The sequence below is a fragment of the Neodiprion pinetum genome, chromosome 6 (genome assembly GCF_021155775.2).
Source record: "Neodiprion pinetum isolate iyNeoPine1 chromosome 6, iyNeoPine1.2, whole genome shotgun sequence".
NCBI classification, from domain to species: domain Eukaryota; kingdom Metazoa; phylum Arthropoda; class Insecta; order Hymenoptera; family Diprionidae; genus Neodiprion; species Neodiprion pinetum.
In genome coordinates this window covers 16,937,244-16,965,094 of record NC_060237.1, presented here as the reverse complement: position 1 = coordinate 16,965,094, position 27,851 = coordinate 16,937,244, and the positions used below count along the sequence as shown (strand labels likewise).

Sequence of the window (27,851 nt, the reverse complement as noted above, 5' to 3'; positions counted from 1 at the left end):
TTAGCTTAAAAATGTATAAATGAACGTAATTTCATTCATCGACGTCGACTTTGAAAAAGGTTTGCACTGAACATTGTTCCAGTTTCATTTACCGTCATCGATATGTTCACGTAATTTATCGAGGAAATGTTTGATACCTTATAAAACATGTATACTGATTATTAGGCGGGAGAATAACGTAAAAATGAAAATAGAACTTTTAAAAACAAGTAAACTTTTCTATTGGAATGATTTATCTTCCCACATTTATAATGTACTACCAAATTTTAAAGATTTTTTCAAACAAACAGGAACGCAAAAAACATTCGACATTCAGTGATACAATATCGAGCCTGCTGACCAAGGATATTTCAGGTCGTTCTTGTGCGTCTTATTATACGATATGGAAAATGAATGCTTATTTGGCGACAGCTTCGTACCTCATACGTAACCTATATGTATCCAAAGTACGCGAATCTAGCCAAGTAACCTTTAGCAAAATAACATTTTGCACTTACCTAAATTAAACTCATAAAATAAGCAGTATAAAGATAACTCAATGAATTTCGGAACGTTCCTGCAATCCGAAAATTTCTCCTTATAAACCACAGTGTTTAAATTACGTCCCCCGCATCTCTATCTCATCATTTTCAACTCACTTCCTTCTTTTATCATTCGATTCTCGCTGCAGAGGTACAGTCCGATTCTCTGAAGCTGGCGATAATACGGGCCGCTTCTGACCGACGGTTATTTATGGATTCCCTTGCCGGGCAGCAGCGGACACAGCTTTAGCAGAAGGGAACAAAAACCAGTCTCTCTCTCGTCTTCGCCTTCGCTTTCGCCGTACTATTATATACCCTCGCACAAGTGTCCGCAGCGCATTTTCCAGAGTTACGTAAATCGGTGTGTGCGTGCCTGTACGCACATATATCCAGGAGAAAAGAATTGAATCGATTTGTACGCCGAGCTGTTAACCACTCCCAAAATATGCTGGTGTATTTACAACTGTTCGTAAAAACAATTTCACCCGACACTCGAGTGCCGAGGGAATAACTTTGAAATGTTAAATATACCTTCCAACACTCCGTGACGAAGTTCTGCGAAACTTATCCCGGAACGGTTGAAATTACAATTAAAAATTCCCTAAATCCAATTTCAATGATCCGGCACTAAATTTTTAATGAATCGACCACGCGAAAATTTCAGATATTTTGATACTGATCTCATATTCATAATAAGTACGCTATAACCAAGGTAATGACGAGTAAGCATATCCAACCGCGTGCTGGTTTACGCTTATGGAACAGCCTTTGTCGTGCTATATGCACGATCCGCAATACAAGACGATAGCGATATCGCCCGCCAGGTCTGCTCGAGGCCTTGAGAACTGTGCATGCTCGGTTCGACCAGGCAGTGCGAATAACTTGCAAACCCGAGGAGGTAGGTTACGTGCATTTAATGCGCCGCGCACGTCTTGCAGTTTACTTATTTCCCTTCGCATCAACGCCGCGTCGCCCTCTTCGAGTTCAGGGTAGTTTCGGGGCAGATGGACAACAGGATTCGACTCTGCTGCTATTCGTGTAATACCGTAGCAGAGAGATATTTTCTGCGATATTTCAAGTGATAGAAGTGTACACTTCGTGCATGTTCTTGAGTATTAAACAGATAAAATGGGAAATGTACATTTGTGTTCCCATTCTGGTGATGCTTTAATAAATTGGCGCAACGTACGAGAAATGAAAGAATTATTTTCTGCTATTTTACGATTAGTTGGAATACCCGAATACGACCTATATAGGTATACCATTCAAACGAGCGTTCAACGTTCGATCGATAAAACTACTGCATGCTGCAGCGGCAGAAACACACGTATGCATTTATGTACACACGCGTATGTTGTATTTACATACAAATAAGGGTTTCGAACTATATATATGGTATATGTACTTACACGTATCCCTCCTATACCTACTGGATGATCACGTCTAAAATATACTATACGCAAACTTGACGTTATGCAGCTGTAAAATCGTGCAGAGCGTTTTATCACCATATTTCAAAGTGGGAATCAATTCTAGATTACATCATGCATTCATTACGGTGTATTTGTTGGCTGTAAGGCAGTCCGTTTCTACGCACAGCGCTGTCGCTAGATCGTCACAAAGAACAAAATTCCCCAACTTTTCTCAAGCTGGATAAAAATAGTAATCATACGTTTACTTTCATTGTCCATTTGATAGGGTAAACAAAAAGGGGTTTCTCTGTCTCTGCACGTGACGCAAAAACTGTTTCAACATGAAATCCTCTGTTTTTCTAACAACCCCCTGAACATTTCATCGGAACTCCGGATTCCTTGGACTGCTTTCCGGGCTGCGGTTAAACCGATAGTGAAATCTCATCGCGCCATCAGAAAAAAAAGACACCTTTCCTTTTCGAATTTGTCGTGTCAGGGATAGGGCATCGCAACTCGATGTTATCAGCGACGACTGAGGCCAAGGTGAACGGGATGCGAGCAGGGCTGAGTTGATGGTATAGGTTCAACGGAACGATGTTGGAAAGGTGGTAAAATGAATAGAAAATGGGCTGGCGTTTTTCTTTTTTCCTCGGTTAACTTGCTGAAATTGACTACATATCGACAAAAATTGTTTAAAAAGTCAAACATTCGAATATGAACCCAGAGCTTGGAGGACTCTGGTAAAAATTTCCTACGGTATAATACACCGGTGTAGAAAAAACCTCGGGGTGTCGCGTGCGATCTAGAAAGTAGACGGTAAATTCTTAGAGCGACAAGAGGAAACGCGGCAATGTATTGATCAAATACGGAGCAACCCTTAAACGTGACCGCGACTCATAACCCCGCTTTATATTGACTTAATAGTGAATCACCGGTCGGTGTATGGTTACCTCGATATAACACACACGATCAACGCACCCCGTGGTAACTTTCCCTGCGAGAATTGAAGTCAAGTTTTCCCGCTTAGGGTTCTATCCTGCCCGCTTGCCTGACTGACTGTCCAACCGCCACCTCTCATCCCCTGCGGTCACCGGGTATAACGAGCGACCGCGATTGCCAAGGTAGGCAACGTACTCTTTTCAGGTTCCATACCGCCGTTGATGCCGATCCCGTGGGAACCAGAGCGCAAACCGAACCTACCTCGGCGGTTACTTGGATCAATTAACCCGTATAATCGATCTTCTCCTGCAGGCAGCACTTACCGCGTACCGTGGTAATGTGCACTGATTGTGAGTACAGGCCCAAATACGCGTGTAAATCCGTAAGTGTACAAGTTTCTTTATCATAGTATATTTTTTCTGTCCACCCGTTCTTAGTTACAGGTTACGCTTATTATATTGGTGTCTGGGATGCGACTTTGTCCTTATTGTAACACGTCGCTTTAAACCTACATCCACTTTTATTCGTTCGCAGTAAATCAGCGTTCCGTATAAACAAACCGTGATCGCAATTATTGCTAATCCAGTCGTCGCGTACATTTCCAGAACATGTTACGTAGTTACGTATCGTGATTATGGATTGATACGACAAAGATGGACGACAACGAGGGTAGGTACTTGAAGAAAAGTTTTCCGAGGGAAGGAAAAATAAGCTCTTGCTACGCTATTGGTTTCTATGGAAACCATTCGAAGGATCTGCGGCAGTAAATATGGCAGCAACGGTTCTAGCGAACCCCAAATACTTGGCGCTCAAGGGTGGCCGCCCTGTGCTGCTTCAGGATAACGATGTCAGTCCGAGCCCCAAAACCGCGGCTCTGGCTCGTTTGTCATGCTACATCGTGGCCGACACACACACACACACACGCGCGCGAGTGCTTTATATTTACTCATCTATATACAGGCGCGAATGTGTGATACTTTAGGCGATCTCTCGATCAGCTTTAATCTTCGTCCTGCACTCTGTCGAGGGATTTCGCAGCTGTAGGGATTCGTCGGTTCTGCATTATGCTGTACACAAGGGGAAACAGCACAAAGGGATAACAATAGTACGAAGGATTTCAAACTCGATGGATTCACCTTTTGAGGGTACGCTGTAATTGTTCAATGGCCTTTGATGTCGATGCATCTGTATCCCGTGGAAAAATCTGATATCGGCAGCGGGCTGGGCCAACATTGGTCGCCGCTGGTTGTCAACGGCCCATGCTTGGTAATAGACGTGAAATCAGTATTGCAACGTAATGCCGTGACAAGTTCTGCCAACATTGGTCAATGTGTAATGTAATGTAATGTGCAATAATGGGCCAGGCTCGGTTCGCGTTCCTCGCCCAACATTCTACGCTCTAACGGCCCGATATCACAAGGTGAGGTCGGAAGAAGTTACAATTGTGACGTCGGGCCGTTATTGGTATACAACGCTTAAATGCAAGTTATTTTTATTGTTTCTTGCCTCACGTGTAATATAGTACATCGATAATAACTGTTTGTCAGATTTGCCACTTCAATCAACGTGTGTAAAAGTTTCGTCAGATTTTCAACTTGCTAGTGTAATTAGTGTGGAAAAGATTATAAAAATCTAGGTAAAGAAAGAGGATATTTGCTATTTTGCACAGGTAATAATGATAGTAATAGCCCGGATTTTTGAACAATGACGAATGCATTAACCAATATACGTACAAGCTTTCAAGTTTGTATTCGATTAGAAACAAAATGAGCTTCGATTTATCAAGACAAAAAAAAAACGTCGATATTATGGTTTCGGCATGACAAGATACGCCGAGAACGTAAAATGTTGAAGATTTTGGTACGAATTTTTGATAATACCAAACAGGTAGTCTACTAACACCTCAAGGCTGAGAAAACGGGGACGTTTCCTTCCAGGTTCTTTTAACATACTTACAAGCTTTAACCAAACTACACCTCATTTAATCTTCCCACATAGTTTTTTTCCCCCTCTTACAGAGTAGGGAGAGAGAAAAAAAAGACGCTTTCATCAAAGAGACGTAAGTCTAGTGAATGAACCGTGAGAGTTTGTTGTTTGTTCAAAAGTGGTCGGTCGTCCTTCCAACAGATTAATTTTGCTCGAAGCTGTACGGTCCGCAGAGATGGCAGGCATGGTATATACGCATGTGAAAAAAATAATACAATATACCCACTCGAAGCATGGCTGGCCGAACGCAAGGCAAATGCGCGTTGCCAACGCATAACAGGGACCGGAGTTCACCAACGCCGAACACTGCAGGACGACACTATACAGAATGCGACGAGGTCGGCAGGTATAGGGCACAAGCATGGGTATACGCATCTTTGACCAAGCATAATTGGACCTATTTCTACCTGCTTCACAACCAAGCGAAGAAAGAATTTCCTCGGAGATCCCGCGTTCGAGGACCTCGCCTTGTAGCAGCCAGCAGCAGCGGCGTCAGGCACGAGGTTAGAGGAAAGATAATCCGAGATGGAACGCGAGAGGCCCCGTAACTCCGGGTCGCAAAAATTTTTCACTGCATAATTTTAACGTTGATTCAAGAAATGTGCAGACTTTTCTTAGATGCCTCCCGAATCTCTTCGACGCACAATTACGCACGCGTATAACGTGGTACGGGATCATGTTTTGAAACGAATTTTGAACGGTATTGGATATTGAATGATATTTAAAATTGTTCGTGTTAAATGTGATAATCGCAACATTTTTAAGTTTCCCGAATTTTCTCTGATCTACGAAACTACGAAACCGTCAACATTTTTTTGAACATTAGAAACGTTTACTCTATGGAATGCAATTCATTGATAACGCCTTAGATACAATATCACAGAAGAAAAAAGTTATAATATTCTGAACGTCGAACATCTCGATCGGTATAGAGAAAAAATGCTTTCTGGTATTACAAAAATTTTCCGACTCCCCCGAACGCCTCAACCATGTAACGCCTTATAAAACTACAGCATATACGCGAATAAAAAACGTTACGTAAATTTTGCAACCTTTCGGAATATCTCTTTGAACGTTGGTGGGCGGGAGCTGCCTTGAGACCGAGACAACCATGTCATCAGACAACGTCTCGAACGAGCTCGTTGCGAAATATTCGCTCGACCGACGAATGCTACACACATTTGCAATCCTGGAACCCCCCCCCCCCCCCCTTTCTCCCTTGCCGATAGGTCACGGTTAAGCTGAATAATTCGAGGTCGTTGCAAGTGCACCGTCGATGATTTTCACGCCGGAGCAAACACGGAAAAACATAATTTTTTTCCACCCTTTTCTATAAGCGGCAGCCATGGTGTCTGTACAATTTACTCTTGATATCTTCGGACGGTCAATTCAAATACCGATAATTGAAATTTGTGCAATTTATATTACCCGTGCAGAAAACACATGCGAGATTCAAAATACAGACCAAGTTGAAACTTGGGTTCTATTTTCACAGCAATTTTTTTCAATTTTTAAACATCAACGTGATCAGAGAATTTCAACGCGTATACACTAAAAGAAGAGATCGAAACTACAAGATTTTGAGTAAGTCAAATTCTGTAAATCAAGACCTTAGAAGTACTACACAACGATGGATGCACCATATTTTTCTCTCAGTACATGAAACCGTCAATATCTTCCGCGCAGGCAATCCCAAGAGACAATAACAAAAGTCTCAAGCATCTTGCTCCCGCGCCTCCTTCGTCATACTCGAATAAAATTTCATTCCAAAAATGGTTCGGCGGCGCTGCAGACGGACCGACCCGTTCCTTGCCATCCGTGGTCACTGCACGGACCTAACCTCATACCCACAAACCGACCAGTCAACAAACAAACAAACAAACCAACCAACCAACCAACCAACCAACCAACCAACCAACCAACCAACCAACCTACCTAGCTACCTACCTACACAGAAGGAATCGAATCGGATCGAAAGGAATGGTGGCGGAATGCGTTCAACTTATACCGATCCAACCGCTAGTTGTACTTTGGCGGCCGAGGGCCAGTCGGATGCAGCATTATGTTTGTATGCGTTTTCGTAGGAAGGTCTCGCTTAAGCCTCGCGATATACCTTTCTCAAGGTTTAGGCACTCTCCCTGCTATGGCGGAGTGTCCATCGAAGTCGGTAAAGAGCTGTCGCACCAAACCACAGAGTGGACCAAACTGGTTCACGTTTTGTACATTTTCTTTTTCTCCTCAATAAACTCGAAAATAAGAACTTTGTGGTTTCTTATTACATTTGCTCATTATTACAATCATTAAGCAATTAACATTCTATAGAAATATATTTTTACGCAATGTAACGTACATGTTAGAGAAGATGGGTACAGAAAAACTTGGTCGGATCAACGATACATTTTTATGATAAAATAGTTATACTGCAGTTTCGAGATTTAATAAAATCCAGTAAACCGTGATAATTAAAAATCTATCTGAAATTGCAGAACTGTGACGATTCTTCGATATTCCGTCACTTTAACGTAACCAACGTTAATCTAGCCAATAATTAATAGCTCGCATTTTACATAACCGTCGAAAATGTCTAGATATTCAAATTGTCTCAATTCTTTCCGGTTTTCCATATCAATAACAACAATCCGTGCATAAATTACTTCTGATCTCATTTCCATAAATTCCTCCTGTTTTCTTAGAATTTACAGTATTAAACTGTCACGAGCTCTGGTGAGAGCCGCACTACTCTCTTGCCTGCAGTTTTTAGCATCAGCGTGAGCAACGAAACTCTCATTTCGTCGGCATATTTCTGTATCTTACAACGAGGGACCGACGAGACTCGCCTTGCCCGTTCGGAGTTTCGCCCGGTTTAGACTTAAGCGAGACAGAAGGTTCTTCGTTCGTTGTTGGTGTATAAAGAGGGCCGGCATAGCGAGCGTTACACCCGTGTAGTTTACCTCCGGCCTTGGAGCCACTGAACCACTGCGTGGTTCAACGATTCAACGTTTCTCAGTGGTTCTCAGCCGGCCGCGAGTCGCCGAGGGTAGCGAAGAAGGGCGGCGACTCACGTTTTATCGGCCGTTCTTCGAGAACCGACCGCAGCGCGATGCTCATTCGTCTCTTTGGGCGGAGCGAGAATGAGAATGAGAATGAGAATGAGAAGAGGAAGAGAACCCGGGTTGCGGCATCGTGAGCACGCGGACCCTACTAGCCCAGATTGTGAGCGAGTACGACACCTAGTCCAACCTACTAGACAAACTTTAGATAAAGTTGTTTGTTCGGAGAAAGATAATAATTTTTTGACTCCGCAGCCTACGCGTAGAAAAAAATTAAAAGAGTAAAAAAAATACGTCGACTTCTAAACGCTAGCGATTGAAATCTCAACACCGCACCTTGTATGACTCCTGCATTCGGCCGTCGATCCTGTTTTTCGTACTGCTTTCTCCATCTCTTTCTATCATCGTATAATCTTTACTAAAGGTTGCGGCGAGTATAAAGTTATATTTCTAATCTATTCTGACAAGTGAAATTTCTTCATCAAATCGAGGGAAAAAATTTGAAACTTACTCGTATTGAATAAACGATGTCAAAAGTCTGATAAATAATGAAACGTAAATTTGAACACATCCTCATACGTCAACGATGAACTCGATGCGCGTGTTTCGAATCAACAAACAATTTTCTGAGTACGCTTCGGACATTGAAAAAGCTGATCGGAACTCTGTCGGACAGTGGATATCGCTACTACATACCTTCTACCCACGCACAGTAACACGTTATACCTACTAAAGATTCTTGGAAAACGTCTGTCAATTGTCACGTATGTTACATAAAAAAAAAACGACAGAGCGTAAGAAAAAAAAGAAAAATACAACCGACGACAAAAAGGAAGAAGAAGGCAAAGGTATGTAAGGTAAATTGAAATGAAATGTAGAGATTTGAAAGGAGGCTAGATTTTACCGAAATGTTGGTACAGAACCGCGGCGGTTAGAGGTGCTTTTCTCTCTCTCTCTCTCTCTCTCTCTCTCTCTCTCTCTCTCTCTCTCTCTCTCTCTCTCTCTCTCTCTCTCTCTCTCTCTCTCTCTCTCTCTCTCTCTCTCTCTCCCCCCCCTCCCCCCTTCTCACTCTTCATATGTATAATAATGCAGCGTAGAAAAACGTATGGAAAAAACAAACACCGACTAAATGAATTGAGATTAAAATTCTCGACACGCACTGGCGTCTTCCGCTGATGCAGGCTGCCATGCACCTCCGTCGTCTGCATCGTATCTCTCCACGCGACTACTTCGAGTCCTCGATATACAAGTTGAGCCCAATTTTTCTTGTCGCATCTTACACCAGCGTTATTCAATTTTCTATCGCTGCTGCAGGAAGTTACAGATTGACGAGTCTGGTAGCAGTTGCAGTTGCAGTTGCTGCTTACACGCGACAATTTTATGGCTGACAATGAATATGAGATAACGCGAGAGGTGGGCATCTCGACGAATGATAATGATGATAATTCCTCCTGTCCTTCCCGTAGCTAGTTACCATCAAAATTTTCAATATCGAAACGACCATGTTGATAATTTTCTTGCGATTTCCAAAGACCACGAGAAGCAAAGATTCAAATACGTATCTCGATGACCACGTTAAGGGTGATCGTAAAATATGGAACTTTCAGTATACTTAATTTTTCAAATATTTCAGTACAAGATAATTTTTTTATTTACGTTCACTAGTTTAGAGTCATAATCTAGTATGAATTTCGAGAGGCATTGGAATAATTCGAAGCTCCGGGATTCTCAAGATTTTATAAGCATTGCCGCATTATACACTGACCTTCGTCTATCGCGTTATTCAAACATTCAGAATAATTATTAGGTATACTAATTAAAAAAAAAAATCCGCAAATAATACAAAAAGTAAAAAGAACCAGTAGAGCTATCGTAGTTAGTAACGAACCGAGGTCTTGCTTCGCTCTTTTTTAATCTCCATTTCGAATCATATCCGCTAATAAGTAACGCGTTCTCACTCTCTTCGTGTAATTCCTTGAAATTCTCATGTAAATTGACGTTAGCTACTGCCGTGGCGCTGACCCAAAGTATATTAATAAGATTCTGAGGACCCGCACTTAAGGCGACAGTTGCCGTTCCGGTAACCGATGTGTGAATCTTTTACAAGACGAGGCAACGACGACGCGACGAAAACAACGCGTCGAAAAGACTAATTGTAATTCTGCAATCGCGCAATTGACCCCATGCACCGTGCAACAACAACAGTCTAAACTTCGTTGGCAGAATGATATCGTATTGAATTTGTTTGTTACAAGAAGAAATAAAAAACATTTTCGATAGAACGATTCTTCAATTTTGGAGAATCGAGATAACAAATATTTTCCTTTCGACTATACGTATAATCACGAAATATAGTTCGTGATCAATGCGGCAAAAACAAATTTTCAGCAGACCTTTTTATATATAATAATTGCCCAAATGTCGTGTATCTCAAACACAAAAAAGGGTTCGACCGCCCCGTTCCATATGCAATTCTGAAGAAAAACACTCCAATACATTTTCATTTGATACAGAAATACAGAAATGGCGTGAATTGTACGAAATCGCAGTAATAAATTTGTAGAATTCATGCAATTTATTTACTTCTGCGTTCAGTCAAAAGAATTTGTGTATAGAATGAGGCTTTCGAGCCCAATTTCGCATTTGAGATACACGGACTTCGATATTTGAAGATACATACGTCAACGTCAAAATCGACCAGAGCACCGTCTTGAGGCATAAAAAGAAAAACATGTTCCTCAAATTCGAAACCGTAAGTTCTAGAATATTTCCAAATGTGTAATGACAAACACGCACCACGGGAAACATGGGTGAAACACCAGCGATTGCACTTGCTCTAGCGTATGGGGAAAAAAGAGTTACCGCGGCGGCGGCGGCGGCGGCACCAAGGTTGTCCCTCCACGTGTAGGTATAACACATATGGAAAAAGGTACAACAACACCAGACTTCTTCAACCGAGTGAATGGCAGACACAAATAAACGATGTCGAGAACTTAATAATAGTGCAGAATGTGCAGCGAGGACGAACCGTTGGTTCGTTCGCCGTTCGCCGCCGCTGCATCATGGTGTTGGTGTTTGGTGTTGCAGGTATTCCCTGGCGCTTAACGTCAAAGAAACAAAGGATCAACAAACGCGGCAATGACCCGAACGTTTGTCGTTTTTTTCTTCATTTCAAACCATGTAAATATAATGCACCCGCCTTTCTTTGTCGTCTGCAAGATCGTTGCCATTTAAATCCGTGTCCAAGACACATGCAAACGGACCTAAGTATAATTCGCATTGCTATTCGTCGATCGGTATTATAAATTTATCACGACTGTGGATGATTACGTTCGAAAGGAACAGTAATTAATAATAAATTGAGAAATATTACAACTCGCGTCGTTCGTCGATTACATTGAACGTGTATCTAATTAAAAAATTAACAATTTTCTAAAGGAGACTTGATTCTTTCCTAAAAGTATAATTAAACAATTAATCATAGATGCCAGTAAATTACAGATTAAATATTGACGAAACTCGTTATGAAACAATTGCGTGACTCCGGTAAGCATCTCATAATTTATGCCATAATAAATTGTGAAATCGTTCGACAATCACGGAAAATCACATTTACGCTCTGGGTGATGAATTAATATCCGGTATGAGTGCAGCAGCAGCAGTGGCATCCAGATATCAAGTCGCCGTCAACGCATGACGAATGGTTGTGGTAAATCGCACTTGAACCAATTGCGCTCTCTATCTCTATCTCTATCTCTATCTCCATCGTCATCTCTTCCTCTCTGTATCTCGTTCCGCGGTCTTCCAACTAATTAATTCCCCGGTGAACGAGTTAAATGACCCCATCCGAGTACAGAATCTGACCGGGGTTTAAATATTGTTGTGCATACCTACGGGCATGTGTAAAATTCATGTACCTACTTTACATGCTCGTGATTCACCTTACGGTACAGGTACGTGTTACGCGAGTTGGACTTAACCGCGTCGTGTTACGACGTCGATAATCCCTTTCCTCGATCATCGTAATTGGCGCGAGTCTGATTCGAGTCCCGAGTATAATCCATATAAGAAAGCATATCTTTGATACGCGTTGAACCGCCGCGCGATCAAAAAGTATTTTAAGATGAATGACGATAAAAGAAGAGGGTGAAGAAAAAGAGAAGATGGGAGAGGGGAAAGAATGAAAAAAAAAATGTATAATCCCCGACGGTTTTTCACCTCGGTATGTGTATGATATTACACCGCAGGTGGTATAATGCGTTTTGTACAACGGTGGCAGTAAGAGGTGTACTTGATAATGCCTGCGCATGAGCAATTGTATACATGGAATTTATGAAACGTGGATGATTAGAGTATGTAAAGAGGTGAAAAATTGATGTGAAGTTGAAAGAAAAGAGAGAAAAAAAAAAAAACAACAGCAACGATAATAATAAAAATAACAATTAAAACCAAATAGAAGAAAAAGGAAGCACCGAGAACGGCGCAACTCATTTTCCTCCTAAGTTTGTTAGTACAAGTTAGTATCGAATCGAGGTTAATCCTCTTCTCATACGTTCGCGCCGTTGGTTATAGTTAGTACGACAGTGTTAGAATAGAGGTGATTAGAGAACGCGGTAGTTAGTGGCTCGTTAGTAGAAAAGCGATTTAAAAATTTGTCGCGCCTTTTTTTCTCTTTCTTCCGCAGTTTCGTTCTTTCGTCAAAACTTGGCTACGCTATCCATTCGCATATTATATTGAAACGCGAATTGTGAAATAATGTCGTCTGTATTGTTGTACCTTGTGCACGTTTCATTCGGAATACGAAAACTCGAAGTTTGTAAAAAAAATGAAAACAAAAAGATAATGATAATAACAGAATTTTCACGTAACTCGTCGTCAAAGATGCAAAGTTATGATGTAAAATTTGACCTTGAAAGAAGTATGACGTGTAATTATAATTTGTATTTTTGTATTTTAATTTCGACATTTCGCAATGAATACGAAGCTTATTTCGTATTAATTTGTACACACGTATATCTGTGTGCGACAAAGACAAATTTTTAATGTCGACAACTAGGTCTAGCTTAGGGCTCGATGATGTGTGCTACATAGTTAAATTATCGCGTGTTCCACGTTAGCTTCACAGCTGACGATGCATAGTGCAGCGGTGCATATATTAGGTACACGTCGCTTGCATATAGTTTAAGTTGTGTCCCAAATTAGAACAAGTATAACCTTGGGCTAATTACGATTACGTATCGTTGCAAGAAATTAATTACTGGCATCCAAATTTCTCGAGTTGGATCTTAAAAATTTGCCGTCATATTTTTATGACTAGAGTTCGAAACAATTAATACTGATATTTCGAAGTTTGCTGTCCAGTATACGAAACAACATCAGTCCAATACAACACTCGATGCGCAATAAGAACTCTCATCCCTGAAAAGATGTAGGAACAATTGAAAGGCGGAACGCCGTTGTAAAATACGCGCACCTCGTCGAAATTTCCCAGAAGAAAATAACATACTGTGTGTACGGTGCATTGCGTGTAACGCGATCTTTACTCAACATCAACGCCGACAATATATCAAGTGGGTCATTGCCGAAGTCTTGAGGTGAGATTTTGCATTTATTAGAATAACGACATACGCCCGAAACCCCCGCAGATTTTGTTTTACTGCGTTTCGCAAAATTCAGCGGTATTGCATAATCATTTCAAACGTACTTTATCGGCAGCCTATGGATGAAATAAAATCGGAATTAAAGACGGCTGCGTTGAGTGCGTGTAATGTGCAACATACGCGTAATTATTCTTGTTACTAACGGTTATGGTTGAATTACAGATAATTGAAATGGTTTTGTCCGAAAAATTAACAAGGTTAATTATAATAATTTACTTTACATCAATCGGTCTTGACTGGACAGAGAAGATAAATCACACAGGAAAATGTTAAAAATTCAGAATATACGTTTTAGGTAACATCGTTTTGTTATGGATCTAATAACAAAACGGTGTGGAAACCTGACGGATCATTTTCGAATATGGCTGACATCGACGACTAGTCTCTGCGAAAAATATAAAAAAATCGAGTTTTACAATAAATTCCTCCAAAGGCAACTCTCTTTCGTGTACTTCGAATATTACACACATCGAGGAAAAACGGTGAAACCTACAAACTTGTCAGCACCGACTGCGCATGCGCAAAATAAACGAAGTCTATCCGTCGCCGAGATCGTCCCGTGGCAATATTTTCATCTGCAAAGCAAGAGGAGCCAACCTACGCGAATCGTAGTGTGAGATGTGAAGCGGCAAAATGAAATTATGCTCTTACGATCACTCGTAGCAGTAAGCAGTTTACGACGAAAGATTGCAAAGCCTTCTCGAAACCCTACACAGAATATTTGAAGTCCGGTAAACCTAGGAAAAAAAAAATAAAAATAGCATCCCCAACATAACCTTCATAAGCCGCGTTTGATAACTAAAGTTTGAGGTGGCCAGCCTGCATTGAAGAACGACAAAGCTCGCGCATGCTCAGTCGAAAGCTCGATCTGCAAAGTTTCTACGGTTCCTCTCGCTGTTTCGCGATGCAGCAGCAGCAGCGGCTTTAGGACCGGCTGTAGAGGATTCAGCCGCCGCGGCTTGGTGACCGTGAGGGAGAATTTGTTCCTTCGAGATCGAGAGTGAGCGAGAAGATGGATATAGACGCAGGTGAACGGCGAAGGGACCGCGAGAGGGAGACGGAGAGGGAGGGACCGGCGTTCGTGAGTGAGAGGGAAAGCACGCGGCCGGCAAACCACCTCTCCCTCCTCCTTCTTCTCCTCTTCCTCCTCCGCCGCCGCCGCCGCCGCCGCCGCCGCCGCCTCCGACTCGGAACAGACACGACTGCAAGCGGTTTAGACTTGCGGATGAGTCGACGGGGGCGACTAGCCAGCGTAGCCTAGCTTTCCAGACCGGCTAGTCGACTCTGGTCTGTGCCGCCGGGTATAAAGAATCGCTGCACGCCCGTTGCGTACACAATCTTGACCTAGGATACGCACCGTCGCCTCTATAACAGAGCTCGCCCGGTCCTCCTCTCTCTGGTTTCTAGTGTACAACGATATACACTCCCGCCTCTCTTTCGTCTATCTTCCCGAGCTTACGATTAGCTGTGCAAGGACGAGGCGAACGCGTGAGAGAAGAGGAGACAAGAGAGAAACCAAGTTCGATCACTACCTCGGAAATCAATTGTACTATTTATCAAGTCATCAATTACGAGATTTCTATTGATTTTCACCTCATATAATTTCGATCGATTTTTCCAATTTCGAGTGTTTCGCGCCGTTTCCATTAATTTCCAATGTTGACTCCTGATTCCTAGTGATTACCCGATCAGACGGAGTCGCAGAATGTGACAACAAATCACTGAAAATCATAGTATAACAATGGAAATCGCTTGGAACATTTGAAATCAATGAAAGCGTCAAATTATAAGATTGAGATCAATACAGAAAGCACTCGACATCTGTTTTAATGAATTAAAACCATTCCATGATTCCCAACGCGCTTGCTTTTTAGCGTCATCGTGTAATTCCGAGTGATTCGCAATGATTTCAGTTACCTCGATTAATTTATCGCAATTTCAAAAAAAAAAATTGGGTAATTTAATAGTTGTTGGAATGTCAAATTCGATTTCCAGCTCTCAACTTTGTGCCTAAAAGATCACCTCACGAAGGGAGATTCGTGCCGTCTCAGCGTACGTATGCGGCCCCGTAACTGAAGGAATTCGTCTAATTACCGATTGATTAGATCGCCCGGGTCTGCTGTGTTTCATTGTAGTCGGATATAATATTAAACACATTCAAATAAAAAAATGTCAGTACATTGGTAATACAATTATAATATAAAACGGAAATTCTAGTTTTCGTTTTAACATGAGTAAACTCTTGACCATTTGTGCCTGCAACGTTTCCATGAACCGAATTCAAAGTGCTGAGTGATAGAAGTACAACTGAATCGTCGACGAGTTATTTCCTTTTTATATCGTTCATGATTAAAATTATACGCATATAAGAAAAATTGACGTCCAGTAAAGAGGGAATTTTACTTTGAAAAGCAGTCGATAATATTTTATCGACTTGGACAATTAATATAAAAACACGAAACTCTGTGGTAAAACTACGCGTAACTAAACTCACATGACACTGATTCGCGAAATTACATACGATAAGCGTAGGATACTCCTCCCTCCTTCTATACCTAACACCTACACCTAGTCGCGCGTATATCTATAGACGAACGGGAGCATCGACCGGCGTGCATCAATCCTCTGCATGCGCAAGCAACGTGGTTCGTTACGTACGCGAAGGGTTTCGGTTGGCGCGAAAACTGGCACATTGCACAAACCACGTGACGCAGAGTCAGTCAACGAGCAGGCTGCGCGCGCAAGTTACGCGTACACGTGCGGACGACGCGACGACGGAAATACGGTGTCGCAAATATCGCGATTCGGTTGCATGTTTGCTTCCACTTTCAGCGTATCTTCCGTGCTTTTTTTTCAATTTCATTCCAATGAGATCGGTATATACCTTTTATACAAATTGCAAGAACTTGATTCGTACGTTTATTTATAATACTTTTTCTTCAACTTTCTTACCAAGCATACATATTATATAATACGATAACGTATTCAGTATAACGTTCCACTTGAATTGTTGAAAAATATAATCCTTATTTTGTACGTAAGACAAAAACTTTATCCGATATAATAAATTTTTATAAGGAAAATAAAAAAATGAGAAAAATTAATATTATATGTCGCCGGTTCTACAATCCTTCCTCTAATTTGTTAATATCAAGGATACATTCACCCGCACGGAATAATCATTTTTGAAGAATTAAAATTGTAATTCATCCCACTAATGATAGTAATTATATGTATAAGACTGGAAATAGAACATGGGAATAAAGTTGAACGAAAACACTTTCCTGACCGACATCTCCTCCGTCAGCATACAAACCTAGACCCTGATCGAACTCTGTGACAAATTCGGTTCGACAATAATAATTGGCAAGCTAATTGCTAAGCCAAGGCTAAAACTATCCATAAGTATGGATATCCACCTTGCAGCTTGTACAAACCACACCAGCTACATTACAAGCATGGATATGCGGTTATCATATGAACGGTATGACGGTAAGCGTTACGAAGAGGGTGTTTAAGTGCACGGACGGCGAGGTGTGGCGGGGGGGAAAGGGAAAGCGATGGTGTTCAGCGTCCGACTCAAACCACTTCCTCGGCGGATGTGCGGTCCTCGAACAATCGGACACTCGAGGCTGGGAACGACGACGCTTGCCGAGCTATACTTCGGTAGGACGAGCGAGGATGGCCGAAGAGTAACAAGGCAACAACGGCTCTTCGATTCGACGCACGATCGGCACGTCACGCGTCGTAAGAGAATAGTATATGTGCGTATTGTGTCACGAGTGCGGAAAGCGGACGATTTCCGACGAGAGTGAAATTTGCAGCGAGTGACACGACCTATTTTTTCTAACACCTGCGGAAGAAACTTCGTTTTGAGAAGGAAACGAATTTAATGTAATAATTTAAAGGATATACATCAAGGTCGATCAAGAGGTTCAAAGGCACAGGCACGGTTTCGTGAAACCTAACCTAAACGTCCTAAGCTCGCAAACTTCAAATTGAACTCACAATCAGCCAAAGAACGTCGCTGGCGGTACGCAAGATCCTTGCGTAAAATTAAGTTATGGGAAAGTGCTCACGTGCCATGAAACCCCTGGTGTGTAAAATTGAGGTTTTCAGCTGATCGCAATTTATAGATATGCGTCAGCGTAGTTTTACCACGCTGTTCAGAAATAGATCTTACGCACGCTCCCACAGGCTTCGAAAATTTTACTTTCCAACCGCGTATTGAAGAAAAGTTTTCAAGAAACGGCGAGATAGAAAAACGAGGTGGAAAAGAAATGAAGTTCGTCGCTGCAGCGCAAGATCCGTGAATCTCGAGAGCCAATGCGGCGCTCCACTCGGTCAGGTAGGTGGGTAGGTATATGGGACAAAGGTTCCGAGGCGAGAGAAGGTGAAGCAACGGTGACGAGACGGGACGAGACGGGACGAGTCGAGTTACTCGATGCCGCCCCCATCCCGGGGGAAAAATACTACAAGGCCCCCGAGCGAGCGAGCGAACAAAGAGATTTTGTAGTTCGCTACTTCCTCTCCCGGGTCAGAGCGAGCGAGATACGTCCCGGTGTAACAGGATCTTTCCTTTTCGAATTACTTCGGGTACCTAGTCCTTACATTTTGATATCATCATTCAATGAGCAAGCGTGCGGGCCAGGAAGGCATAACCTACATAGACGGCATCGAGATATTTGATCCCGCATCGCGCCGAGAGAAATATGGAAATATCGCAGCCCACCTGTACCATAAAATTCTATCATTTTTTCCATTTTTTTTTTCACCCCATCGCAAGTTTGGCTGAACCCTGGTAACGATATTTACGTTCACCTGTATTTGACCTATAAACACTAAAATTTCATATTTATAAGGTACAGAATTATCATTTCAGTAAAGAAGACCAAAAATAATATGCTTGAAACGGCATCTTGAATTGCAAGTTCCAATTCCTGACATCGACGGTTGGGATAATTAATCTAACTGTTTTTCTTCACTTAGACACCATGTTGCGACGGATAGTATACGATCCCAAGGGGAGAGTCTTGTGACAAAATAAGAACCTGACACCACTGAACTGTAATACCTCGACGTCGTGCGGAAAGTGTTGGTATCTGTGGTACTCGTTTTAAACATGTTCACGATGATGCAGTTGAGCCACGAGTTTCATAAACACTCTCGTTTTGGCGCTACCCGATGTCACTTGGCCACACCCATTTACGTTTGATCCCGATACTCTTGGGGAAATTAAACTTGTGTGCGTGTGCGTGTCCGTGTGTCTCATTAAGGGACTCGTTGAGGCCAATTTAGAGATACGAAGGAGACCCAAGGGACTCGCCTCATGACGATCCACGCGGCAGCACCCATATGACAAATGTCGAAAATGTACATTCGGGAGCTTAACATGCGTGGTTTGTAACTTCCGTGAATTTGTGACAAGGGACTCACAGAGTGAGTACTGAATGCCTCGATTACTCGGCCAGCCAGTAAGCGTAAAACGTATCGCGAGTTCTGTCCGCTTCGTAGGACGGACAAACTCGTTATCTGTCGTCCTTCCCGCCAAAAAATTGATGCGACACAGATGAGAGTGATTTGGGATGGTAACTAACTTTCGGGAACAAAACAAGAAGCTAAAGCGTCACCAAAATATTTGATTCTCTTTTGTGATGGAGTTTCGTTTTCACATTCCACGATAAATATTAGGATTCTCCAGTGTGTATCATCCTAGAGCGTAGTTTGTCAAAAGACAACAAGAACAGAAAATAGATATTCTTATACAATTTTCTTCCGGTGAGGTTCGAATTCAAAAAATTGAGGCTGACGAGCGTAACAAAACATTGAGTAAAAAATCATTAATTTAAAACCTTACAGAATGACTTGAAAGGGATTTGTGAATCTTTACGATTTACCGAATTTTCGACAATCCTTAAGCGGTGAAACAACATTTCCTAAAATTGCACCGTTACGAGCTCAACCTCGTTAAGAGAAGAACAAAGTTTCATTACCGCCGATTTACGGTTGTTGACCTTTGCGATTTAGCTGTACGCATACGTAGATATTAAGCATATCGGAGAGCACTCGGTAGACAAAAGTTGAACAAATAAAACTGATCAACAACGAACAAAGAAAGAAGCAGATCAGAGAATCAAAAACGATATGAAAAGAAAAAGAAAGAAAACACACGAAGAAGAGAAAAGAAGGGAAAAAAAACCGTTAATTTCATACGTGCAGCAGTAAACATCTGCTACGCGGGGGCATGTTTCACGTTCGACAGTGGTTCTCATGGCTGGCACCCGGTACCGACACACCACGCGTAATGGCACCACATGTTTTGGCGAAGGCGGCGGGACGACCACCTACCTCCTCGTCCTCTGTCTCGAGCATGGGAGATGTTGTAGGGACTCGAGGGTTGTAGCAGAGAGACCCTCCAGTGCATGTATAATTATACGGTGACGGTGGCTGCAACAGCAGCCCCATACGGTGGTAGTGAGTTGCGGCAGTGACGACGGTAGGGAACCAAAGAACGAGCGGGTCGGCGGTGGTCGAGTGGTTATCGGGTTTCGAGAGTATAGTTTGAGAACGGAAAGACCTTGTGGATCGACGGCAGCTGCGCCAGGGACTGACAAAGGCGCCAGGGAACGGGGCCCAATTGCTTTGGGCCCCTCGACAGGCGTAATCCACGCGTTTCCCCCACGAGGCGACACCCGATATATAATTCTAATAGAAAATTGTCCTCATCCTCGTAGTCGGTGTCGTCGATTGTCACCTTTTATACTTTCAAAATTTATTATATCATTTGCTGTACGTACGCGGAGAGAACTTTTATACGAGATTTTGAATTGGGTATATTAATGCTGATGGTAAAACGATCGTTCGCTAAAAATCATGAGACGAATAGATACGCTTGTGGCGCTGCATATGCGGCGTACCATTGTGAAAATAAATATTTCTCACATTCGTGTTAATCGCATAGTTACAGAAAAGATGACACATGTTATAGAAATAAACTCCTCGAATTTATTCCAACAATTACAGACCTTGACTTTTCGCCGAGTTTTCCAACATAGTTTGAATTAGTCAGCTCTATGTACTTTATTTAATTTGTTTTGGATGTACTTAATCCAGTACAAATAAGGGTTTACAAATTAAAATAAAAAAAAAAAACAAACAAACCGAAAAATAAAACGAAATTTAGCGACAAAAATAATCCATTACCAAAAGCTTTTGTTTATAGCCCGATGCCGGTGACCCTGTATTACATTATTGCATGAAGGTTAAAAACATATGTAAAATTAAATCAAAATTCACGTTCGGATACTCCTCGCAACGTTCGTAAGCTTAAGCACGTCGATCGGAATATTATTATAAAAAAATCACCAGCGTACGTTACGTGCTTGTATGATTTACAGTAATGTTACAGGTACATAAATTATCGTTCCGCAGGAAAAAACTAGATTTAGACACGCGAAAAGAAATCAATTCGGTGTTGCCGACCGATACGAACTCCTCGCACATTCTCGCGTCTCGCCTAACCGTCTTTCGCGTGTTATTTCCGATCGAAATAATCCGCAGGTGACTTTAACCGACCTATCCGACCTTTCCGGCTTGTATTTGTACGGCGAATCAGCCAGGAGAGTTAATGACAGCTTAATCGCGAGCATGCGTCCGTACTTATATCAATGGTATATTTTTTTTTTTACTCTTCTTCATCTTCTTCGGTATTTAACACTGTAATATTTGTTTATCATAAAAACTGCACGATACGAGACTAAAGAAATAACCCGCGTATGAGTCGTAAATCGTTATAGAAATATTGCAAAAATGTTTGTTTCCGGTGGAGATTTTCCATCTTTTCGCCGACAATAATATGTAGAAAAATATTGAAAATATAATGCAAACAATGGAATGAAAGGTTTGACATAAATAAGTGAATGGATAAAGAAAAATAAAAAGAATGAGTAGCCAGCTTGAAATCCAGGCTGAAAACGATGCCAGTTACGAACACGTGTGAGCCTCCGTCCAACCAACTCCCCCACATCCTATACACATAACGTTTTCCGATCGCGCTAACCGCCAAAATTACATTTCTCGACCGGATACCTCTCATTTGCGGTCTGCAGTGTTGTAAACTCGAGCACACGCAACGTCGGTTTGAAAGGAACCGAAGAACCTGGAAGTACAATAACTACGACAAGGCGAATTTTATAGCTTATTAAACAGAATTTGTCACAGGATACTCATCATGTATAAACGCGTGTCGATTTACGAGTAGCCAAATTTAATGTCTGTTTCATGATATACTATATTTTGAAATCTCGCCGGAAGCGCGTGAACCAACGTGCTGTGCATGAATGGCCAAATGAGTGAATGAACGAGAAAATTCATCACTATTCGAAACGGTTCACAGTCACAGAGAAAGTCATGTGGTCGCGCGGAATTCGAGAAAACAGCCTGGCTTCAAGACTGCATATGAGATAAACGAACATCTGTTGACCAGGAGGAAGCTGCAGCGCAGTCTGCGAGAGAAGCGAAAGAAAAGAAAAGAAAAGAAAAGAGAATCGGGACGTCGTAGAACATCAACCTAGGACACTATATATTTCTCTACAATAAACTCATTTCCCTGCCCCCTCTCTATGCCGTATATCTCATTCTCGCTTAGCGCGAAGAAGAGTTTTCAAAAATATTATCCTTAGCTTGTATACATGCGTGCACAGATACGCGCAGTGTGACACAAGTACCACAGTGAGACGACGAGACAACCTAAACTCAAATCCAAATCTAAACCTAAATCTAAACATGCCCTTGTTTACAGCGCAGTTCAAAAACGCGTAGCTGTATACTAAAATATTATAATCATCGTACCAGTCATCCGACAACTTTTAACGCGGTAGTTCCAGCTCGCCGTGAAAGTATGATACGCACATTATCTATGTCCTTGAACAGGCACTGTTAGCTTACAGGAACTCTTCGAGATCCTCACCAAAATAAGTGGAACGTATGTTTCGGTAGCAGGCTGAATTTCTGGGTAGGTAGGCATTTGAACAAAGTTGATCTCGTCGGTCAGAGTTAACTGTCGTCAGTTATTGATGAAATGTGAAGGAATTTTTGGTGCAAGCCTTACTGTAGGTACTTGAAATGAGAGACAGTATTGAATTTCGCGAGGCATAGGTATAAATCTAAAGGCGAAAGAAGATTACGCGACGATAATGATAATTTACCTTTATGCGAGGTTTTACATTATCAATAGCTCCATCGATACATGTTTGTTCGTATTTGTCTGCATTCCTGTATACACATAATGTCGGTAAACGTCGCGCCGTGAGTGGATAAACTCTTGCCACGTTTTAAAACTATGTAACTTCATCATCGGCGAACTCGGGACTCGGCGTGTCTGGCGACAGAGGCGCTCATTACTGCTTCCGGTCAGAGCGAGCGAGCGAGCGAGCGAGAGAAAGAGAAAGAGAAAGAGAGAATGGAGGGAAAAAATACAGCCTTAACGAACGGGCACATCTTTTTGAATGGGACGCACCTTTATGCGTTATCGAAAATGATTCGTTCATGACGAATTCGAACACTAAAATACGTGAGGTAAATAAATACACAGCAGAGCAGCTGCGCCGATTGAGTGTCGAACGGACGACACGAAGCCTCGGCGACCTTTCTCTCACTCTGGCTAATTATATTATTTCCGATCAGTAAAACGTGAATTAACGCATGCGACGACGCGAGGAAGGAGGGGGAGAGGCAAGGCGATTTTTCGCCATTCAATGACCGCCGTACTTGGCCGTGTAACAGCCAGCGGACGCGCATCCATCGGTAACACAACGAATCAGTGTCACCGTTCGTTTTCCGTACAGCATGTTTCCCGGTCTAATATTAGACGGTCAATGTTAGCAGTAAGGTTAGTAAGTCTCACGTGGTCCCGCCGAGCACATGGCTTCGCTTCTTCGTCTTCTCCTTTGTCGACGCGATGGACGCCCTCTTCTCTCTCACACAGAGTTTTCGAGAGAGGTATAAATAATAGAAGTCTAGATACGAGACGCGCTCTTCTCTCTTTTCTCCGTTTATTCTTCTTCTTCTGCGTCGCTCCTCGCGACGACCATTTCTCTTTCTCTTTCTCTCTCTCTCTCTCTCTCTCTCTCTCTCTCTCTCTCTCTCTCTCTCTCTCTCTCTCTCTCTCTCTCTCTTTCTCTCTCGGAGACAGCTCGGCGCAACTCGAGCGCACACCACGTCCCTCTCTACCCACGAGCGTTTTTAACACGTTGTGCGTAGAGCGTATGCGAGATATTCGGGCAGCCGGGCGCAGGTACCGTAAAATAATGCCATCTCATCGGCAGAGCCAAGATGACGCTTATAGGTTTAATCGTTAGCCTCAACACTGCACAACGCTTCTCCCGCACGTACGAGGAGGCGAGTACTCGGTGTTGGTCTGTTATAAAGTTTCGGCTGGGTATATCGTAGCTATGCACACAAAGGCGAACGAACGAACGTACCGCGGTCATATACCTTTAACCACGCCGCTCTGAACGGGTGAATATACTAAAACCACGGTCAGCCGAATGACCAATTACGTAATATAGAGACGCGATACGCCGCGACGGCGGTCTTGTTGTGTTTTTGGTAAACATGATTCTCGAGACCGAGTAGATTCGAAAATACGGTTGAACGCAAACCGGGGATGCCGATTCGTCCGAGTGGAACGAGAATGTGTTGCGGAAAATGAGCAGCTAACTTTAAGAGGAACGAAGGATAGTGTTGGCAGGTTCGTGTCTCGCATAAAAAAAAGTCCCCGACGCGCAAATCCTGCACTGGCGGCACGCGTTATTGAAGCGTTTGAATAATGAGTCGACTCTATTCAATAACGATTCGAATTGCCTAACGAAGCTCGCGCTCGCGCTGCGACGAACTGCGACACGATACGAGGGGGCGTCTGCCTGGGAATCTTAATCTCACAGTGAATTACTACTTTTATTGCCACAGTCTCGACGCTGGCTGCTAATAGGTACACGCAGAGTTCGCTAATTTTCTTAACCGCTTATTTACGAATTTTATTTTTTATTCGCCGTGATGCAATTTTTCGGGATGATACATTACTACGTCTGTAATACCGCTGCGCCGAGGCGATTGGCAAATTCGTCGTGTGGGTCGAATCGCGCACGCACCGTGCAAAATTGTTGGCAGTGAAAGTTTCGTCCCCCGAAACGATCGCCCGATCAGGAATAATGATCGGCGTATTATTCATTGGATATTTGTTTTCCTTTTTTCTCTCCTTTTACTCTGAAACCACGGCCGAGGGTCGGGCTTGAGACCTTCGAAGCAGGCAGCGGCTGCTGACCGAACCGCGACGACAAAGTACGAACATCATTCGAATGTTTGAGCCGTGAGAACGATCGAGAGACTTACTCGGCCGGCTAGGCTACCGAGAGATAAACAGCCCGACGACGAGCACACTTACTCTGACAGTTTGGCTATCAACCCTGCCGACCGAGATAACAATTATTACTTCTTACCGCTTTGCGATACGGGTACAATATAGGTGTACACAACACATCTGCACCATAGTATCTGAATTTATAAATATTAACCTTCATTGTAGCAGGCTGAATAACAACGGCACGAACCTACACGCGAAAATTTCGCAACTGTACGGAACAAAAACTGAACCCAGAGTCTGACCTGCGGCGGAAGTCCCAAAGGCAAACAAGAGATTTGTGCACAGAGAATTTGAATCAAATCCAACGATGCTGACTACAGTCATCGTGCGAAAGAGAAAAATCAAAATATAATTTCGCTCATTCTACTACGAGATGGTCGCATGTGAGGATTAAACGATTTCACATATTAAGAAGCTAAGGAAATTTACCCAGTAATGGAAGTAAACTAGACCCTTAAACTTACAGACTAAAGTCTGGATATCATCTTTGAGTTTCAAATCACTATGAAATGATCAAAATTCTGAGATTCGTTCGATCTCATCTCACGGTGGTTGACTTTGTTGACGAGACTATTCTCTGCCGCAATACCACAAATTTGACGAAAAGAAAAACGCAAAAATATGAAATTCACTACCGTAAAATGGAAAAAAAAAAATCAGTCTCAGTGTCCGTGTAAAACAAAATATCCCCAACAAACTAAGCTATCAGCCGAACTCGAAATGGACATTCGATATCTTCCCTTTGGTTTATAATTCTGGTATTTCCTTACCATACATTTTTAACATAATCTTCGTACCTTCCGAATACATGAATTCGATAAAAACTCAACGTGCGACCATCTCTCAATTATATAAAAAAAGAGAAATTAAATTTCACTCGCTAATCACAACCAAACTGTCGCACGTGGCGGAAGGAAACGAGCGGCAAGCAGCTTACCGCACACTCGCAAATGTGGCAGGAAAAGCTCCTTTCGGAACATGCTTTTTACCCTTTGCAGACGATAACAAATTTACGCGTCGATGACGTGAGAAGTGAACGAAGATTGTGGGGTGGGAGGGGGGTATCACGGTTTTAATCCGCCGGTACGAAGTCGCCGCGTGTTTGCCTCTTTCGCTTCGCGACTCCTCAGCGGGCTGTTTTTCTTCTCAATGGGAGGGGGGGGGGATGGCATTGAACGGTGGTGAACAAGTGCGTAAGAATAAGGTTGCCTACCTTGTCGTCCAACGATTTCGGCGACATGCTCGCTGCTCGGAACCGGAACGCACTCGGTCATGTTTTGGCTTTTCTTGGATCGAGCCTCCTCGAAGACGCTCGCCGGTGTCGCGAGGTTGTCATCGCCGTTGGATCCGTTGTTGCCCGGACTCCCTTCGAGTCCGAGCATGGAGAGCTCGAAGGCGAGTTGAAGGGCTCTCTGCTCCTCGAGGGAGCCGGTGGTCGTGCCGCGATCCATTTCGCTGAACAAACTCGTCGGCATTTTCGATTACTTACTCGTCTTTATTCCCTCGCGTATTTATCTCGCTCCTCCTCTTTCTCGAATCACACCCGAGGTATATCGGCTCCTTGTGTCTCTGTCCTCTGTAAACGACGCGAGTGTAGAGATACGTATTTCAGAACTGAAAAAAGCGCGTCCGACCGTTGCTCGCTCACTATCGACGTTGGTTTAATATTCGAACAGCACAAGATGATGGATACAAAGTTCTTTCCTTCGAGTGGTTGATGTTCTTTATTTTTATTTTTTTTTGTTTTTATTGATTTCTTTTTATCAACCGTGGGTATTCGTACGATGCATTCACTCACACATGTAAGTATATATATATATACAAATGTATATATATGTATATCGATTTATTTATATATAAATATAATACGTATGTATCATTAGCTGATTACATCAGATCGCGATTAGCACGAGAGATACATATACGCACGGGACACAACAGAATATTTTACGTTTCTTTATTCCGATTGTTTATTTAATACCGTTGCGTTTTTATCTTTATAATACTTCTCGCAGTTTTATCCTCGTCGTCGAAATATTTATACAATATGCATGCACGTGGTATACGTATGTATGACGAATGAACGATGTATATGTAAAAGTTATTCACTGTACAAAAATAAATTATAAACTTCTTCCTTAAGTATTTTGTTCTTTTTACTGTTTCTTTATCAGGATTAGTTTTGTTTCGTTTGTTTGTTTATTTTTGTTTCACGTATGATAATGGAAACGTTCAATGTAATAATAATAATCGTAATTACACTTCAGTCGGTAAGACCTCCCGGTGAGTGCGAAACTTTGTTTATATTAATTGTTTTTAATCCGTTCGTTTTCGCGTCCGTTTACTTATTTGTCTGTCTTTCAACAGTCCTCTCTCCGTTTGCTCATTAATTTATTTACGTAATAGGTTTGTCGTTGGTAAGCTTTATCTGCGTTCTCTCCGTTGTTTTCGAATATATTTACTATCGTTAATATTTAGCTTAGAAATCTGTCCTTCCACGGGTGCAGTATATAACGTAGTACAACAACGTGGTCGCCGTGTATATTTTGGTTAGTGAGATGATGGTCACGTTGGCGTCACCGACCGACTGAAGTCTGATCGCTGCTCGACGGGAAGACAGGCGCGCGTGCAGCCCGGGCGGTTCTCCGCCATGTGCCAGACGCCGGCTTTCCGCCGCTCTGATTGGCTCTGCTCGTCACGTGGTCCGATCCTCGGCACCCCCTCCCTGCCGCGCTCGCAGCCCGCCCGTCTCCTACCCTTCGCACAACCGGCTCGACGACGCTCCGCAACCCCTATCCTTCGGACCCTCGTGTACCTTCGGGTGCTCGTTGCCCCCGCTGCCCGCTCGGTCATGCGAGAAC

At 42.6% G+C, this 27,851-nt stretch overlaps 1 protein-coding gene across 1 annotated transcript in view; it reads right to left on the bottom strand.

The window, feature by feature from the left end:
• Positions 1 to 27,562, bottom strand: part of LOC124221763 (RNA-binding protein MEX3B) — a 41,424-nt gene extending 13,862 nt beyond the window's left edge. Inside the window, exon 1 of the mRNA XM_046632048.2 lies at positions 26,204 to 27,562. Within this exon, the coding sequence (XP_046488004.1) occupies positions 26,204 to 26,465 (262 nt within the window). The 5' untranslated portion in view covers positions 26,466 to 27,562. The remainder of the gene's footprint in view (positions 1 to 26,203) is intronic.
• Positions 27,563 to 27,851: the final 289 nt, after the last annotated feature.